We start from the raw sequence: 20,608 nt of genomic DNA, 5'->3' as shown, positions 1-20,608 counted from the left end.
TATATATATATATATATATATGTTTTTTTTGTTTTTTTTTTTTTTAGTTGTCCGTGTAATTTCTTTCTATTTTTAGTAGAGACAGGGTCTTGCTCTTGCTCAGGCTGGTCTTGAACTCCTGAGCTCAAAGGATCCACCCGCCTTGGCCTCCCAGAGAGCTAGGATTATAGGCGTGAGCCACCGCGCCTGGCCGACCATGGTATATTAAAAGAATGGCAGGTGGGTCAGTCTGGCTAGAATATGGAGACTGGAAGAGAAAAAGAGGGAAGTTTAGTATGTGCATAATTTCTTGTTTAGGGAGAGCAGGTAATGTCAGAATGTACCATTGCCTTAGATGGTTTTGAACACTAAGTGGTGCTATTGACTCAGAATGGCGTGACTGCTGAAGGCCAGATAATGAACCTCTTAGAAGAGTTATCATGTAATTAGCCATCTAAACATTGATGATATTTAAAAGTTGTGGGTTCTTAACTTGGGGTGAATATGCTATAGAATGGACCACCAACTAGCCATGTTTTCTTTGTCTTAGAACATTCCAATTCCAACTCTGAAGGAATTTGCAAAGGCTCTAGAGACCAACACTCATGTAAAAAAGTTCAGCCTGGCTGCAACCCGCAGCAATGACCCTGTGGCCATTGTAAGTAAAATTTTAGAAATATAATATGACTTATTGAATTCACAATTCAGAACCCAACTGTCAGGCACTTTGAACTAGAATTTTGTCAGCGCTACATTTTTCAGAGAAAGAAACAAGATAAATTTGGCATTTAACTAAATAAATATTTTGGGTTTGTTCTGTGTTTAGTACAAATTTTCTAAGACTTTTACATCTATAGTAATATTCTGTTACAGTCATTGGATAGTAAGCCCTAAAATCCTACAGGAACTCGGTGCCTATAAAAAATGTAAAAGTGTAGTTTATTTTAAACTTTGAAATGGATTAATATGTGTCCAAAATATTTTAAACAACCTAATCTTGAAACAATTTTTTGTTTGACAGCTTGTTAACCAGAATATGAAAAAAGCCAACCAAAAGCTCTATTCCTTCTATGCATTTTAGATAATTCAGCCAAATAAGGAAGTCCCTTGATCCAAGTAAATACTTCTACCATCACTATCATCACTTTTATTCCTCCTATTAATAGCTAATTAGTTATTCTTCCTATTAAGTCCTCCTATTAAGAGCTAATTTCTTGAGGAATTAGTAAATGCCTGCACTGATCTTTGTGCTTTACACATACCATCTCACTTAATCATTATAAGGTATATACTATTATTAGTTTACACTTTAAGAAATGAGGAAACTGAGGCTCAGAGAGATTAAGTTGTTCGAGGTAGTACAACCAGTAAGTGGCAGAGCCAGGGTTCACCACCAGGTGTTTCTGGTTCGACAACCAGGACGCTTAACCATCAAGCTATGCTATATTTACACACAATGCCTCGCTGTCATACATTTGCTAAAATGTGTCTTTTATTAAGAGCTTGGGCATTACCCTGTGGTTCTATAGCATCTAATGCCCGGCCCTTGAATCAAGATAGAAGAACAAAAGTTGCCTTGACTTGATGCTTTGATTTAAAGTAATATGTCTTTTGGAAGATCTAAAATAGCATTTAAAACAGATGACATGAAAGTAATGATTACTTATTATGGTCCTGGCACAGAAGAGATGTTTGAAAAGTAGTTGTTAAATGAATGAATATAATCCTGACCTCCAGCCTCTCAGCAATAGAGAGTATTTCCGTGATGACAACAGCAAACTTGAGATAAACACTCATGTAAAAGAGGCACCAAGCTACAAAATCAGTGTTTGCACCAGTGGTTATTACATATCTAAATTTGTAGGTTGAAAGCAGTTTTGAATTTGAAACCTATCATTGAAATAGAAAAATCATAGAACTAGACCCCTGGTAAGGTGAAATGAGCAGTTTAAGGATTCTTATCTGTGTATGATTTTTTTACTGTCTCTGACCTTTAGTAGATTTGTTTTCAATAAAGCAAAAATATTCACAATATATAATATAATATTTTGTAAATGAATAAAAGGATGAACAAAGAAATGATTTGTCACTTCTATTTAATATATTATTTTCAGTAAAATTGCAGGGGTGGGAATAGTTTATAGTCCGTTGTCAACAGGACTACTGGTAAATAATCTAACTTCTAGGTCAAATAGATAACTTGCCAAGTTGACTAAATAAATTCCAAATATAGTATCTTTGATGCTGTTTTTAATGCAACAAGTATGTGTTGAATGCCTGCCATCTGACAAGCACTGTGTTAGGAGCTGGATTTTTTTGGTAACATTTTTCAGGCAAATTTAACATCTTTTGTAACTTGCTTTTTAAGAAATAATTTATTTGGTTAAAAACTGCTGGTGAGGATGTGGAGAAAGGAGAATGCTTGTACACTGTTGGTGGGAATGTAAAGTAGTACAGCCATTATAGAAAACAGTATGGAGTTTCCTCAAAGAACTAAAATAGAACTACCTTATGATCCAGCATTCCCACTTCTGGGTATACATCCAAAAGAAAGGAAATCAGTATATCAAAGAGATATTTACATGCATGTGTTTATGGCAGCAGTATTCAAAATAGCCAAGATATGGAAGCAACCTAAGTATCTATCAACAGATGAATGGATAAAGAAAATGTGGTGTATATACACAATGGAATATTATTCAGTCATAAAAAAAGAATGAAATCTTGTCATTTGCAGCAACATAGGTAGAATTGGAAGTCATTATGTTAAGTGAAACAAACTAGACACAGAAAGACAAATATTGTGTGTTCTCACTCATATGTGGGAGCTAAAAAAGTGGATCTCATGGAGGCAGAGAGTGGAATGGTGGTTACCAGAGGCTGGAAAGGGAAGGAGGAGGGAAGGATGAAGAGAAGTCAGTTAAGGGGTACAAAATACAGTTAGATTGAAGGAATAAATTCTAGTATTCAGTAGTACAGTAGGGAAATTATAGTTAACAGCAATTTATTGTATATTTCAAAATAGCTAGAGGAAAAGAACTGTAATATTCCCAACATAAAAGGTAAACATTTGGTTTGAGGTGATGGATATCCTAGTTACCCGATATGATCATGACATATTGTATACAGGTATCAAAATATCACATGAACCCTCAAAATACGAACAACTACTTTATGTCAATAAAAAATTTAAAAATATATTGGTTTAGTCACAATACAGTCTGTAAACAGAAGTTCTGCAGGAAATATATATATATTCATTTATTCTTTTATATGAATAGAGTTTTCAAAATATTATTTTATTTTATGTTATTTTAAATTATTTTATTTTATTATTTTTTTAGAGACTGGGTCTTGTTCTGTTGCCCAGGCTAGAGTACAGTGGTGTCATCATAGCTCACTGCAACCTCAAACTCCTGGGCTCAAGCAATCGTCTTGCCTCAGCCTCCTGAGCAGCTGGGACTACAGGCATGCGCCACCATGCCCGGCTAATTTTTCTATTTTTCATAAAGCCACGGTCTTGCTATTTTGTTCAGGCTGGTCTTGAACTCCTGACCTCAAACAGTCCTCCTGCCTCAGCCTCCCAAAGTACTAGGATTATAGGCATGAGTCATCATGCCTGACCTCAAAATATGATTTTGCTACTGATTTCTAAAGACTATTACCCCTATTGGAGATTTTCCACTTTTCCTTCATTCTAACTGATGTGTGTGTCACACCACCCTCCTCTCCTCCCGTCCTCACTCCTCCCACCCAAGGGTAAGCAGAGAAAGGAGAAGTGGAACCAAGGGGAAAAAATGAGGGTTTTAGGAAACCTCTTTTTTCTTAGTTGTCGCTGCACCTGAGTGACTGTTTCATTGGAAGCTCCCGTCATAAGGCTTCATTTTTAGCATTTAAACATGAGGTGAAAAGATGTTTCTAGTGGATGCCATTTGCGTATCTCAAACCTTATTTTGCTCTCATATTCTAGATTATTATTTTGATAGCATCAGTGAAGCCCTGTGTGATCGGCATTCATCTAGACATGTCCCCACTTAAGGCTGTCTTGCATTTAATAAGAAAACATTTTATTTTAGGGTTTGTGGTAACCATAAATAAATAAGCTCCACGATTGTATTTAAAAACACTCCAAGAATGTTGTGTATTTGAGACATTTCTTAGGCTTACAAAAGCACAGCAGTTCCACTTGTGAAGCAGTGTGGTGTACCAGGAAAAGCTTTAGACTTGATAGAGAAAGACCCAGGTCTGTGTCCTGGTTTTGCTGCTAACCTGTTATTTGATATCTGTAGTAACTTCTCTGGACCTTACTTTCCTCAGAGATCATTGAGATTTGCTGGTAGTATCAGGTAAATTCATATTCACCTAGAAGCAATTAACACTCTATACAGTTGGGAGGAATAATTGCTGTCCTAAGGGTATGAAGAGAAACATCTCTTTTAGCCTTATGCCTAGATGGCTTCATATGGTCCAGCCCACCTGACTACCCCCAGATGGTTCCCCTCCCAGCTATGCCCTTGTCAGGAAAGAATCTTCTTACAGGTTGAAAATTGGTTGATTACCCCACAGGCTCTAGAGGTCTGCAAACGGTGATTATGGCTGTTACTCACTGTTGCTTTAAAAATTATTGCTAAAGCAAAGAGCTTCAAGAGACTTAGAATCAAAAACAGATTCAATAAGGCACTTCTGGAATTGTTGTGAATGTAGACAAGCTACACGTATGGGAAGAGGACGACATCCCTGTCTTACGGATGAGGCAACTGAGACTCAGAGAAGTTGAATGTGTTGACTAAGATTACACAGCATGTGGCCAAGCCAGGATGCAGATGTAAGCCATCTGTAATCAATCAAGTTCAGTTTACCATGCCTCGAGCACTTCCATATAACCACATCTATTTGCCAATGAAGAGAATGGGCCCAAATATATAAAAAAAACACACTATTTTTTTCCTTTTCTCTTTTTCCTTATTTTTTTTTTTTGAGACGGAGTCTTGCTCTGTCGACCGACTGGGCTAGAGTACAGTGGCGTCATCGTAGCTCACTGCAACCTCAAACTCCTGGGCTCAAATGATCCTCCTGCCTCAGTCTCCCGAGTAGCTGGGACTACAGGTGCATGACACTGTGCCCAGCTAATTCTTTCTATTTTTGGTAGAGATGGGTTCTCATTCTTGCTCAGGCTGGTCTCAAACTCCTAAGCTCAAGCGATCCTCCTGCCCCCGTTTCCCAGAGTGCTATTAATAGGATTACAGGTGTGAGCCACCTCACCTGGCCAAAAAAACACTCTATTATTAACAATGATGCCACATAAAAATCAAAAGGTTAGAACAGCACTGTCCATTAGAAATAAAGTATGAGCCACAAATGTAAGCCACTTGTATAACTTTAAGTTTTCTAGTAGCCACATTAAAAAAAATTAAAAGTAGGTGAAATTAATTTTAGCAATATACATCTGTATATTCTTTGACTTACAGTGAGGTTATATCAGTTGAATATATTTATCCAGGTGTAGCCCCATCATAAGTTGAAGAGTGTACTGAATGTACATCTCTTTTGCATCATGGTAAATTTGAGAAATCAAGTAGGACCATGGTAAGTCCGGGCCTGTTTGTGTTTTATTTAAAACAATAATATCAAAAATATTTCAAAATGTAATGAGATACTTTACATTCTTTCTTTCACACTATGTCTTTGAAATCCTGTGTGTGTCTTACATTTACGGCATGTTTCAATTCAGAGTAGCCATTTTCCTGGGGCTCTATAGCCACGTATTTCTCGTGGCTACCATCTGGACAGCACAGAAAAATGCATTTCCATACAATCCTGTAAAGTACAGAAAGCAAACGTTTCTTTAAAAATATATTTCTACTCTGTTTATATAACATTTAAGGAATCTAGTCTTTGTTTTACTAATGTTATTCTCCCTAGCATATGTAATAGATGCTCAAATATTTGCTGAACTGAAGTGAACTTGGGCCAACAGCCCAGGGTTATGTTTGGCTGGGTCTCCCCTGTTTTGTTCAGTATGAGAAAAGTGTTTTCTTGAGTTTAAAAGAAACTGGCAAGATCCTGGCCACTTTCCAGGAGTTCCTGCAACTTTTTGTAAAGGCCTAATTGCTCTGACATTTTGTTATTCTAATAATGAAAGTAAATCCCAAAGCTTGGAGTGTCCATAAGGAAAGGCCTGATGCATATTCCTCTGGTGCTCTGATTAAAATGTGTACATTTAATTTTAATTAAAGACCTAGCACTGGATAAATGCACTGTGATTTACATACTGTGTCATAATGTCAGTCCAAATTCTTGAGCTTTCTTTGCAGTTCAAGCAACTGCCTGACCAATACACAGGATTATTCTTCTAGTCCAGTGGTTCTCAACCCAGGGCAATTTTGCCCTCCAGGGGACATTTGGCGGTGTTTGAAGATATTTTTGGTTGTCATAACTGGGAGGAGTGCTATTGGCAGCTAGTGGGTCTCGGAGGCCAGAGATACTGCTAAATATTCTACAATACACAAGATAACTTCCCACAACAAAGAATTCTCCCACCTCAAATGTCAGCCATGCTGAGGTTCTAGTCCCATGTTGCATTCCTTCTCCTCTTCCTTCTTCCTGTCTTTTCTACCATAAAAACAATTAAAATAGTTTAGAACTTCTTTGTGCTACTCCCCAGAAGCAATCCCTATTAGCAGTTTGTTTTTCATTCTTCTAGTTGTTGTCTCTATGACTTTAATTAAAGGGTTGTCGATCCTGACTGCACATTACTCACCTGGAGAACTTTTAAAAAATGCAGATGGTCATGCCACAGCCTCAGAGATTATGATTTAATTCATCTGGGGTGGGGCCTAAGCATTGGTATTTTCTTAAAGCTCCCAGGTCATTCTAATGTGCAGCCAAAGTAGAAAACCACTAATATAAAGAAATTTACATTTTTGATTTATCATCTTAGTTTTGATTCTCTATTGTAAAAGATGAGGACAATTCTATACTCACTGTTTTCCATTCCTCCTTTCTCTTCTCCTCTAAATTGTAGCTATTCCATTTTTTCACACATTTGAGCCTTATACAATTATATTTTATGTTTTGTATATAGATTGATTCCAAAAATTTAAAATCTCTTAGCAGCATTTACAATTATATGACTAAATATAAATCTCTGTTCTCATGGGCCTTACGATCTAGTGACTAATACTGGTCTGATTCTTGTTCCTTTGTAGGTAACTTATTTTTTCTTGCTAGGAAATTTTAGCGCTCACTCTCTTTTCCCTTGGAATTTTGAAATTTCACTTGTGTGTTCATTTATGAGTCTTTTTTATTCATTCTGAGAAGTGGTTTCTTGCAGACAAAGACTCATGACTTTCTTCAGCTCTGGGAAGTTTTTCCCTAGTAATTATTTGATAATTTCGTCCTTTCTGTTGTCTTTTTTTTTTTTTTTTTGTCCTTCTGGAACTCCTCTTAGAGGAATGTTGAATCTCTGCATCTTTCCTCCATGTCTCTTCAACATTTTTCTCATATTTTCTATCTGTTTGCCTTTTTATTCTACATCCTTGGAAATATCCTCACCATTATCTTCTAGGTCACCAACTTGTTCTTTAGCCATGCTCATTTTGGATGTCTATTATCTTTTTTTTTTTTTTTTTTTTTTGAGACAGAGTCTTACTCTGTCACCCAGGCTGGAGTGCAGGGCTTCAGCCTAGCTCACAGCAACCTCAAACTTCTGGACTCAAGCGATCCTACTGCTTCAGCCTCCTGAGTAGCTGGGACTACAGGCATGTACCACCATGCCTGGCTAATTTTTTCTGGTTTTGGTAGAGACAGGGTCTCGCTCTTGATCAGGCTGGTCTTGAACTCTCAGCCTCAAGTGGTTGGTCTCCAACTCCTGGCCTCAAGTAATCCTCCCGACTCAGCCTCTCAGAGTGCTAGGATTACAGGCATGAGCCACTGTGCCCTGCCCTATTACTTTTTTTTATTTCAATGTAGTTTTTAAAATTTTCAAAATGCTTTCTTATTCCTCTTTTTAAAAAAATAATAGCCAGTATTTATTTTATGGATGTAATATCTCTTTCTCTTTTTCTCTCTTTCTCTCTGCCCCCTCTGCCTGCCACCTTTTCTTTTTCTTAAGGGAGGTGTGGAGAATAATACATAATTAGAACTTTTACATTTATTTCTGTTCCTTCTATCATATGGTCCTGTTTGGTCAACCTGAATTTTCTCTTTCATAATGTTGATTTTCCTAATATGGCTGGCAGCTGTTGGTTGACCATTCATATTTTTGACTGGAGAATGAGCTTGGTTTGTATAAACTAGAATAATTTCTTCTGCAGTTGTTGTAGATCTGTTTCACCAATGGACCACTTCCTTTAAAAGGAGGCCCCTTTATTTTTCTCCACTTGTCATCATCTGATAAGCTGTATATTTTATTTATTAATTTTCTGACTCTGCCCTCCTGCTCAAATATTAAGCTCCCTGAGGACAGGGATTTTTGTTTTTTTCTACTGCTGGAGCACAGTAGAAGCCTGACAAATTGTCTTTTTTGAATGAATAAATGAGTGCTTTTTTCCGCAGGTAGGTGAATTGACCCATAGCCTCCTCTGTCGTGTGTGCAAGGAGCTGGCAGGCAGCCTGGAGTCCCCTGCAGTTGCCACAGTTAGGAAGGCTTTGCTCAGGGCAGGGTACATTTCAGTATGCAGTCGTCTTCCCTTATCCATGGGGGTTGTGTTCCAAGACCCCCAGAGGATGTCTGAAACTGTGGATAGTACCAAACCCTATGTATACTATGTTTATTCTTACACATACTTATGATAAAGTTTAATTTACAATTAGTCAACAGTAAGAGATTAACAATACCTAATAAGAAAATAGAACAATTATAACAATATACTATAATGAAAGTTATGTGAAGATGGCTTCTCTTTCTCTCAAAATATCTTATTGTACTGCACGCACCCATCTTGTGATGATGTGAGATGATAAAATGCCCACGTGATGCAATGTAGTGAGCTGAATGACGTGGTCATGGTGATGGGCTACTTTTGACTTTCTGACCGTACGGCAGGAGGGTCATCTGCTTCAGGTGATTCTGGATCATTGAGCCATGACGATGTTGATGGTTGGATGTCAGGAGCAGGCGATGCCGATGACTTAACAAGCAAGGATTGCGTGTGGCGTGGACACGCCGGACAAAGGGATGATTCACATCCCAGGTGGAGGGAGCAAGAGGGCGTAAGATTTCATCACGCTACTCAGAACGGAGTGCCATTTAAAGCTTACGAATTGCTTATTTTTGGAATGGAATTTTCCATTTCATATTTTCCAACTGCAGTGGACTGCAGGTAACTGAAACCTCGAATCTGGGGACTACTGTACTTCATTCCTGGCAGAACTGTCTTCCCCTCCTTCTCCCACACTGTACCTGGTGCAAGGTCTGGAGGTGTCTCAGCTTCTGCGCTGCTTCTCGCTCAGGGCACCCTCACTAGGCTCTCCCTAGGAGACTTTCCATAGATAGGCATGCCGGCAGCTTCTCTTTTTCCAGGAAGGTGCTGGAAGGGGTGGTGTGCCCTCCACCTACTCTAGCTGTTTCATCTCTTCCTAAGGCAGTTCTTCCATGAAATGCCCCAAACGGGACCTACCTCTGGCATCTCAGGCAACAACTTTCTTTGTGCTAATTTCTCCACCAATCTTTCTATTTTCTGTATTTCAGCAATTCCTCAAAATAATGGCATTTTGTTTTGTTTTCTTGCACCCTGAGAGTTCCAGTCTCTTAAAAAGTGTATACTTTCTTCATGGTGGTGGGAAGCTGTGGGAGAGAAGGGGAGCAGGCGGGTGGAACGTGTGCAGTCCACTGTCTCAAACTGGAGTCTCCAGTGGATTTGCCACTCTAAGTGGTGATTTTGTTACAGAAGTTATCTTTAAGGAATTCTGATTTATAGAGGCTCTGAAATAATATAACTGAATCAGTAGTGCCCAAGTGCTAGTCAGTGGTAGTTTTTTCTTTTTTCTATCCATTCGTATATGATAAAAGGGAAAAAAAATAAGGTAATTCTGACATTATGTCCTTTCTACTTTTTTCCTAATGTTAAAATGTCTTTTCCCAAAAAAATCAATAATAACAGATGGCAGTGAGTTTTTTTTTTTAAATGTTCTTAACAAAAAAACAGTTGGTAATCATATGTCAGTCTCTTTTTTAACAAAATCTTTTCCAAGTATGTGAAATTTGTAAGTGTGGACTACTGGACTAAACTACTTTTATTGCAGTTTTAAATTATCATCTTTGTCACTTAGAGGTGAAAGTATGATTTGACTAAGCTTTCCTTTAAGTGCTGTAAAAAAAATACCTGTATTTAATTTGGAGGTGAGGAGTTTAGTAAATTAATCTTTAGAAACCCTAACGGTTATTTCTTTTTGCATAATAAGGCTTTTGCAGATATGCTGAAAGTAAATAAGACCTTGAAAAGTCTAAACATAGAATCCAATTTTATCACTGGAACTGGGATCCTGGCGCTGGTAGAGGCACTGAAGGAAAATGACACCTTGACAGAGATCAAGATCGACAACCAGGTAAGGAAGGGCAGGCAGAGCTAGCTGACAGGGTACACAGTGAGGGGGCAATGCCACCAGGAGCGAGTTAAAAGACAAGAGTTCTGTGTGTGGCTTGATTTGGTGTTCTGGCTTTCCTGTAAGTTGTAACAGTTTCTGGCCCATGGGGAGTGTGCATATTACTAACTAACCAATGCACACTGGGCAGCCTGAGAAATAAAGAGCCAACATCCTCTCAGCCCTAGGCTAGGCAGGCATCAGAGGTGTTACAGCTGCTTTGTTCAGCCATCATCATTGCCTTTTAGCTTGACTCTCAGCCCAGTCCTGTCCTAGTCTTGGATTTGGCACTCACTGGGACAGTAGCTAGAAGGAGAACACAAGGTGGGCACAGCCAGAGACTCAGATTTCTTGTCCTTGGCTAGAGGCTTCCAGAGCCAAAAGAGCAGACCCAGGCTCCTGCAGTCCGGTGCTGGCCACAGAGCGCCTGTTTAAAGGAATCAGAGTTCTAGAAGATCGTCTGGGTCAGAGTAGCAGGCCACACCCACAGTGTGATCAAGATCTCATTTCTGCCATAGCATTTCTCAGGTTCCCACCTACAGCCAAAGGAGCTGCCTTTCCCTACAGCCACCACTTCCTGTACCCTGGAGACCTTTTTCCCAGCATCAGCCTGCAGTGCCTTTGGAGTTGTTCTGCTGGCTTCAGCTGGCTCCTGCCCATAACTCTCAGCTATCAGCCACGATGCTGTGGTGGGCTCCTTTGCCTACAGGGGAATATCTACATTGGGGTTCCAGTGAATCTGAGGGGTCAGGCACTATATCTTGAAAAGAAAGGGCTCTGGCATGGACCAGGAAGAGACAGCAGAGGTTTGTGGTGTGAACCTTCCCCTTGGAAGGTGGGAGGGACAGTGGGGGAAGGGGAATGGTGCTCAGAACACCCTTTAGATGTCTGGGGGCCAAGTCTGAGAAATTCCCTGCTCCAGAGGTTCCAAGGTCTGATAAAACCCCGGAGTGCCAACTCAGGACTATTGCCTAAGCCTAGAGACCCCCAGCAGTTTCATGGAAGCCCTACTCTCCATCTTTTTTTTTTTATTTCAGCATATTATGGGAGTACAAATGTTTAGGTTACGTATATTGCCCTTACCCCCTCCCCCCCAGTCAGAGCTTCAAGCATGTCCATCCCCCAGACGGTGCGCATCACCGCACTCATTATGTAGGTATATACCCATCCCCCACCCCCCCACCACCTGCCTGACACCCGATGAGTGTTGTTGCTATATGTGCACTTAAGTGTTGATCAGTTAAAACCACTTTGATGGTGCCTGCTCTCCATCTGCTAACCAGGACAAGCAGGCTGTTTCAGTGCAGGTGCTCTGGCCCTGACCTGAGACTTGCTGCCAGAGGAGCAGGGAAACCCCCCAAGGAGACAGCAGCTTCTTCATTCTCACCCTGCCAGAAGGGATGCACCACCAAAGCAGCTTTTCCAAGTGCAGAGGTGTGGCGGGCACACCCGGGATGTGCCACACGTGGCCCCACACACTCAGGGGAAGCTCGGTGCTGTGTGTCATGGTGTATGTCCAGCTGCTAGTAAATTAAGGACGTGGCATCAGGGAGTAGAGGGGTAGAGAAACAACCTAGAGAGAAATATGGAGTGAGTGAAAAGAAGTTAGCTCAGGTATATTTGTTGAATAGACTAGTATCAGGAAGAAGTTAAGAGGGCTCTTAGTAACTATTTCCGAGACAGAAGCAGATACCTTGTTCTAAAGTATATTTAACTTTTTATATTGGTTTAGGCGATTGTGAAATCCAATATCTGAAAAAATGTCACAGATACTGTGTTCCTAGTTCCTTGCAAGATACCACCTAGCTAAGATTGCTGCATAAAATACAGTTAAATTTGACTTTCAGATAAACAAAGTATAATTTTTAGTATGTTTCATGAAATATTTTGGAATCCTTATATTATAAAATTATTTCTATTTATCTGAAAGTCAAACTTAAGTGAGTGTTCTGTGTTTTTATTTCCTAAATCTAGCAACCCTACACCTAGTGAATGAGCCGGAATCCCAAAAAATTTAGAATAGAGCAGCTTTTTATAATGCATATGAAGAAGACCCTGAGATACAAAGAACTTGCTCTCTTAAATCCCCTCTAAATCAACCTTATCACACCCCTCCTCAGCCACCTGGGAATATAGATTTGTGTAATTTTCAACTTTAGTCCTCCATTATGCTTCCGAAATGGCTTCTCTTCACTTGTGTGTGACAAGAAGGAGGATCAAGATTTTCTAGAGGAACTGGAAAAAATTATTTGCTTTACTCGAAGAATGAAGAAATTCGGAGTCAAAACTTGTCTTACATCCAAATTTTGTTGATTGACTCATAGACTGTTAGAAGTAACCTCAGTTTTCTCATCTGTCTAGTCAAGGGTTTGGAATGAGATGATCTCTAAGACAGTTTCGTCAGGCAGGCCCGGGAGCTGAGACCAATTCAGCAGATTGCAGCAGGCAGGTGCACCAAAGTGAGGGCGGGGAGAATGCACACGGGGGCGGGCCTCTGTGGCCAGGCTCCAGGTCAATATGTAATGATTTAATCAGGTGCGCCCAGTGAGAAGAGCAACCAGTGATGCATATTAAAGAAACAGATGGGCAACTGCTAAATAAATTTGAGTCGATAAAAGAGGTCACTTAGAAAAAAACAGAAGGTGATTTGAAGACACAAAAGCTTAAATTTGAGTCGATAAAAGAGGTCACTTAGAAAAAAACAGAAGGTGATTTGAAGACACAAAAGCTTAAACGTTTGTGTATCCTTTTTTTGTATTTAGTGACTTAACATATAAAAAGAAGATATATGCAAATTATAAGAAATTTTGACGCTATTTGTTGTCCTGGATTTATGTAACACAAAAGACCTCAAATAAAAAAAAGAAAAGACCCAGTAAGTGGAAATATGAGAGATCATTTAAAAAAAAGCCCCAGGCTGAGAAAGAAACATGCCCTATGTTACAATCCTTCCTCCCCCCCAATATAATTGTCTTCAGCTTCTAAATCCTTTGTATAGCTATTAGCATACCCCTATTGCCCCCAAAGAAACAAAAGCTATTCTATTCGTATTTTCTATTTTTCTATACCAGATTATATGAATTATAATTATGCATATTAATTATGCAATTAATATTATAAAAGGGGAAGTAGTATTTCTGTTTTACTACTTTGCCAAAATGTCATCAAAGATTCAGTACAAAATGGAGAAAACCCCTAAAGAAATTACAGTTGACATCTATATAAACAGAACATCCAAATCAAAGAGGAATAGGTATGGATTTGCCTTTTGTTGCAAAACAAAGTAACTCTAAGGGTGCTGACAAAAATTTAAACTACTGAGAAAATAGCCAGCTACTTGGAGAGAAGGGACTCAGACACTTGGGAATATAGGTGTTGGGGTAACTTTTGACCATTGCATTAACATTCATTGCAGGTTACCCAAGTCCAGAACTCAAATGTACTACTTTGGCCCACTCTAGGGGCACGAGCCATAGCTGTGGCAGCCCCAACTCTAGCTCAGGTCTTCTTCCTTGATACAGTCCCACTGTTCTAAAGTGTGTGTCATTTGCCAAAGTTGCTCATGAAACTTTGAGGTCAGCACCTTTAACTTTTTTTTAGCTGCTACTCCCTCCCATAGACCCACATTGCTTAGAGCACTAATCTCCACAATGTGAATGCCTATAATTGTTATTGTCTAACTGGAAATATCACATTGTGTTAAGTTCTTGGGGAGAAACTTGTTTAACAGGTTGCTGGATGACAAGAAAGAGAGGGGCAAAGAGTTAAGCCTTAAAACTTACCTGGGACACAAAGGTTGCTGTATAAACTTTTCTCCTTCATCCATTCCATACTTAAGTTTTCCAAATTTAAAAGGTATATATTTTTAATATATTACACAGTAATCAAAATTGCATGGAACTGGCACAAATATAGACTGGCAGAACAAGAGTAGATTCCAGAACCAAACCTGAGTATACCCAAGAATTTTGCAATGTCATGTCAGTGTTTCAAATCAGGAAAGAATGAAATAAAAGATAGTAGGACAATTTGCTAGCATTTTGGAACAAAATTAAATTGGGTATCTGTCTTCATTCTGATGCAATAATTCATTGCAGATGAAATGAAGATTAAAATATTAAAATATATGAAATCATAACACAAATGGAAGAAATCAGGAGAGTAGAGGCTTCCTAAACATGACATACAATGTAGGAGATTAATAAATTTGACTACATGAAAATAGAAAAAAATCCTTACAGTAATCAAAAAGAAAGTCAAAAGACAAATTAAGCAAAGTATTTTCAGAACATTTGACAAAGGGCTAATTTCCTACTATATAAGAAACTTACAACTCAATAAAAAAAAAAACTCAGGAACTGTAAGCTAGTAGAAAAATGGGCAAATGGCATGGAATGGTAGTTTCAAAAAAAAAAAGAAATATATATACATAAGAAAATTAATTTTTCTTATTCATAATTTGAGAAATGTGAATTAAAGCAATTAAATAAATACAAGTGAATTATAAATTTTCACCAAAGGGATTGACAAACATTAAAAAGATTGACAATATTTCATTTGGCTAGGAGAAAGAAAACAGTAACACTCATACACAGTTAGCAGGTGTAAAAATTGTCATAACCTTTGAGGGTAAGTCTGTAACATATCAAAACTTGAAACATGCTTACCCTTTGACCCTGCTATAGTTTGCCCTACAGGCACACTTGCAGAAATGCCCCAAGATATACTGTGTGTGCAAGGGAAGTTCACTGCAGCATTGTTTGGAACAGGGGAAATGAAAAGCAATGTAACAGTAAGTCACTAGGGCCTGGCTAAATAAATTATGCTCCTTCACAGTGGAATGCCATGCAGCTCTTTGTAAGGATGGGGTAAACGTATATTTACCAATATGAAAAGATATCCTAATGTCAAATAAAAAATAAAAAGATGTTTCAAAACAATATACTAGTAAAATACATTTATATGAAAACATAGATGTACCCGTGATTGTGTAGATATATAAATGCATAGAAAATGCTTAGAAGACTACATACTACATACCAAACTGGCTTTCTGTATGAGGAATGGGAATGTTGGAAGAAGGTGACTTTTATATTTTACATACTTTTTTATTTGCTTTTTCTAAACAAGCCTATACTTTTTATTTTTTAAAAAAGTAATGACTATATTATAAAAAAATACTATGTTCCTTAAATTTAATTTTAAATTCCTATACTTACATGCCCCTGTTTAAAAAAAAACAAAAAAAAAACAAATTCCACTTTTTTTTTTTCATGATTCTATGTCTCAAACAACCAACACAAACAAGATGGGGATTTTCTGTAGCCCAGTAACCCCCTTCAGTGTCTGATAATTCATCTGACCCATGGGCATGGTTCAAACCACAAGAAAGCCTGTTTAGGGTCTCCTAATGAGATTTACTGCTGAGAGAATTGCCCATGGGTTGATGATCTTTAATTATTTTGGGATATGGATCCTAGAATTAATAATTTAGTAATTGGGTTAACTGCTATAAGACAGTTTTACTAAAAATACCTTTTGTTTTTAACCACAGATATGGGTGAATTGGAAATACTAAACATTTGTCTTGCTTTAATTTTACTTCCGGAATTATCCTTTCCTTCATAAATGACTTGCTTAGTTTCTTCAGCGTAGGACACCAGCAGATTCAGCTGACGGCTGGATTTTGCTTCTACACCGGGAGCAGGACTCAAATGACTGTATGGGAGAAAACATCTGAAGTGACGCTGACCCTTTTAATTTGAAACTTTTGCCTTTTGGCCTTTTTTTCCAACAAATAGCCATATATCTTTCCTGTGCAAGTAACTGTCCCTCTTCCTTTCTGATTGTCCTGTGTGTGTGTCTGCACTGGCAACCAGAGGCAGCAGTTGGGAACAGCTGTAGAGATGGAAATTGCCCAGATGCTGGAGGAGAATTCAAGGATCCTCAAGTTTGGATATCAGTTTACCAAGCAAGGGCCACGAACAAGGGTGGCAGCTGCCATCACAAAGAACAATGACCTGGGTAATGCAGCCATAATATTTGCTGTTAACAGTTAGAAGAGCATGATGAGCTTTCTCTTCTCCACTTGACATATAATATCTCACAGATAACATTCCATTGGCCTTTGGTGTCACTTAGTCCTTCATGAAAGGCACAGTATCCTATGCAGTACTCATGGTTCTCACAGTGTTTAAGTTTTATCGTAACATTTTCTCAAAAATAACTGTTTGTTCTTTTTTCTGCACGGCCGTTGATTTTTGCTTGATACCTTTTGTGTATTTGCTTTTGCTTTACTTACTTCTTACATGTAATCCCCTGTGTTATCTGCACCAGAAAATAGACACAGGGACATGGAAATTCCCAGTTTACTTAGGTTTGACTTCTGACTGCTTTGGTACTTAGATGTAAATACGGGTATATTTGATAGTTTGGTACTTTATGTGTGAAATAGACTAATGGAGCTACCTTATGAAGGATAAACTTACAAGTAGATTTTTCAGTCAGCCCTCTTTAATTTTTCCTGTTGCCACATTGTGCAGAGGATCCCTGGCATTTCTTCTGTTACGATGAGGTAGGGCATGTCCTGGTCAGTAATGGCACAGAAGGATGGAACAGATTGGGAAAGCTTGGTCTGGGGAAATCCCAGCCACCTGGAGCAGTGTGGCAAAAGGACATTTAGGAGCCGAAAGTCCATTTGGCAAGCAGTCAGTTAGGCAAAAGCAGGTTTCAGCTCTAGTTTGAGGTTCAGGGACAGAATGCCAGACCTTGGACAGGGGAACTGAGCAAGGTGTTCCACCAAGTACAGTGCTGGCCACAAGGAGGATTCAGATAGTGGGGAAGGTAGAAGCTAAGGGCTAGAACTAGAAGAGGCAAGGGAAGGTTAATGTCCAATTCCCTGCCCAGCATGCTTAGCCAAGACCCTGAGGCCCAGCCAAGGTGCAGTGTATGGCATCAAGGGGCTGCCTGGGCATATGCGTTACTTACCTGTGGGGTGCGGGGTGCACAGGGGGAGGCCAAGGGGCAGCCCAGCAAATAGGGCTTTGGGGCAGGGTGGAAGCAGTAGTCAGAAGGGCCTAGGAAAAGCACACTGGGTCCATGACTGAACAACATAGAGACCAAAGAAAAACAGGCCAAACAGGATGTTTGAAGGAAATGGAGAGGCGATCCTGAGCCCAAGAAGTGGCAACTGTGGCCGACAGCTTTTGTCTAATTTCCCACATCCTAGTCAGGAGCAGGTTGGGCTTTTTAAAGTGAAGAGTTAGGGCAAGACCACAGCCAGGGCACCTTTTTGCCAAGTCCAGGAAGGTTTAAGTGGCTCTCTTCCTAGCGACCAGAAGAGCCTGCGTTTGGGAGGTGAGAGGGGGAAGAAGAGGGTTGCAGAAACTGGGAAACGGGGATTTCTTTGATCCTAAGTACCAGTTTAAGGGAAACTTATCTCTGAATTTGCTTGCTAACTGAATCACACCTTCCTTGAAGGTTGATACTTAGGAGTTTTTCTTTAGAAGATGTTTAGAAACTTTGAACTTCTATTTGCAGCTCCTCCTGGTTTTCAACCCATAATCAGAATTCATAGGTTATGACTGCGTTAACCTGAGGAGTTAGTCAAAGCCAGTTGGGGGCCGGGCTTGGTGGCTCACGCCTGTAATTCTAGCACTCTGGGATGCTGAAGCGGGCGGATCGCTCGAGGTCAGGAGTTCGAGACCAGCCTGAGCAAGAGGGAGACCCCCCCCCCCATCCCCGCCATCTCTACTAAAAATAGAAAAAAATTATCTGGCCAACTAAAAATATATATAGAAAAAATTAGCCGGGCATAGGTGGTGCATGCCTGTAGTCCCAGCTACTCGGGAGGCTGAGGCAGAAGGATTGCTTAAGCCCAGGAGTTTGAGGTTGCTGTGAGCTAGGCTGACACCACGGCACTCTAGCCTGGGCAACAGAGCGAGACTCTGTCTCAAAAAAAAAAAAAAAGCCAGTTGGGGATTGAGTTGCACAGAAGCTGCGAAGATGATGTGCTGTGGTTAAATGACCATGAAAATATTTAGGAGTGCCCTGTTCCTTGGGTCTGCACTGGGCTTTCTACTCCATAGAAATGGGAAAGTTCTAACATGCGAGTACCTAACTATCAGACATACCTATATTGAATTGTAAACTCCACCAGACACTGGATTTTATCATTTCTGTTTATTGTCATGGTTGAGCATTGGAATTTAAGCTAACTGTATCCTCAAGTATGTGAGATTGCTATTTTGTGTGATTACTATCATTTATCTAGAATTTAAGGAATATTCCTTCAATTTATCTTTTTAAAGCTTTCCTTCTTTCTTACCTAGTTCGTAAGAAGAGAGTTGAAGGAGACCGAAGGTAAACTTCCGCAAGAAGAAACGAAGTTTCACCACATTGCGGCCGTTTAAAAACAAGCAAACAAAAACTCCTCTTCTTCCCCGTGGGGACCATATTATCAAAGGTCGTTCATTTCCGTTCACCACACAACTAATAATTTAATGGTTATTCTTTTTTAGCACTACTTATTTATCTTGGATTTTTTAATATATACAAGTGTTTTATTTGCTCGTGGGCACCTCTGGCAACTTGACATGTGGACTGATGCGGATCAAGAGAGTGACAACAGTCGAAAATGATTCTAACCACTTTCATATTGGGTTTTCTTGCTTTCTTACATAAACATGTTTTTTAATTACTGAAAGGAATTTAGTATATAATTTGTGTTTATAACTGTGATTAGGATAGAGGCCTATCTCTGTTTACATGCATAGCTTTGAGTTAGGCTAAATACATCAGAAGTGTTCTGCTGACCACATGAGAAGTCAATATTGCCAATCTTTCACTGGGTGAGAAAATGTGAACACCTTAGCACAAATTCTCCCTTAATTCCAGAAAAAAGTCACTAAATACACATGCTCCACTGATTGAAGATCAGTAATGTCATCTTCATAAAGCAAGACAGCATTTTGACACTAACGCAGCATTAGCAAATAAGTATAAAATACTTATAATATTGACCCACTAATATAGCTTCAATCCAGGCTCACAGATAGCAAAATAAATTAGCACACTGACGTTTACTGACTATTCAACATAGATTGAATCTTTAACATGATTCCAATGGATAAGTATTTACAAAGCAGTTTTAAAGTTTTTCAGATGTGGTAGGAAATTTTTAAATTTTTAGTAAGAGTACATTCCTAATAAAACAATAGTAATTGCACCTTAATCAAGTTGTTGATACAAATGATTGCATCAGTTTGGCAAATTTTAGAAGCATTTATTGCTTTACCTTTCATGTAACGAGATCACAGGATGAAATATGAACACTCAGTTTAATTATACAGATTTTTGTCTGCATGGCATGATCCATCCAGACATATGCAAACATCAGGAAAAAAACTGAATTATCACTTATCCAGATGGTTTTCATCTCAAAACCAAAGCCTGTGAAAGTACAGCTGAGATGATTGCATTGTAGTATGCATTAATCTTTTAATGTAGCAGTGCAACAGTTCAATGCTAAACTAAGAAAACAGGTGGCTACAGGCTTTGGCTCAAGCTCACCAGTCTTTGATAACTATTAATGCCTAAGGCTACAATTGGTGGCATTCTGACACTGCCTAAGGCATCTCTCCCTCTTCTCCTTCCTACTCCCCTCCCTTTCTTACAACTCATTTTTTTCCCTTCTTTTCTCTGTAATTCTGAGCCTTGTAATGGTGACATCCCTTGTGTTGGTGACACCTGGAGCTAAAGAGATTGCTGACCCAGGCAGAAGGTGGGCCCAATCCAGAATTTGTTTAGTAACTGAGTGTTCCTGAGTTGCTTGGTAGCAATAAAACAAGTTAATGGGAAAATAATTAATATATTATTCCATTTAGCTTGTAAAGCATGTGGAATCTGTTTAGGATAGCCCTTATAAAATTATGCCCCATCACCATGGAGAGTAAGGGATTCATTGTGCCCAGGATCGTGAAAGAGCTACCACTTAAACACTTTGGGCAGGTGTGGAGATGAAGCCCTAGGCTACTTAAATGATTGT

The 20,608-nt window shown here is 39.1% G+C and overlaps 1 protein-coding gene across 2 annotated transcripts in view; it reads left to right on the top strand.

Annotated features, from left to right (window-relative positions):
* Nucleotides 1-18,954, top strand: part of TMOD2 (tropomodulin 2) — a 32,141-nt gene extending 13,187 nt beyond the window's left edge. The window contains exons 6-9 of one of the 2 annotated variants that reach the window (XM_069459771.1): nt 530-637; nt 10,384-10,527; nt 16,443-16,587; nt 18,894-18,954. In XM_069459771.1, the coding sequence (XP_069315872.1) occupies nt 530-637; nt 10,384-10,527; nt 16,443-16,587; nt 18,894-18,928 (432 nt within the window). In that variant the 3' untranslated portion in view covers nt 18,929-18,954. The remainder of the gene's footprint in view (nt 1-529; nt 638-10,383; nt 10,528-16,442; nt 16,588-18,893) is intronic. The other variant, XM_069459772.1, reaches the window with a different exon arrangement.
* The last annotated feature ends 1,654 nt before the right edge of the window (nt 18,955-20,608 follow it).

Source organism: Eulemur rufifrons, chromosome 2 (assembly GCF_041146395.1).
Source record: "Eulemur rufifrons isolate Redbay chromosome 2, OSU_ERuf_1, whole genome shotgun sequence".
In the NCBI taxonomy this organism is placed as follows: domain Eukaryota; kingdom Metazoa; phylum Chordata; class Mammalia; order Primates; family Lemuridae; genus Eulemur; species Eulemur rufifrons.
The sequence above is the reverse complement of the archived record's forward strand: the minus strand, read 5'-3'. Positions and strand labels throughout refer to the sequence as shown.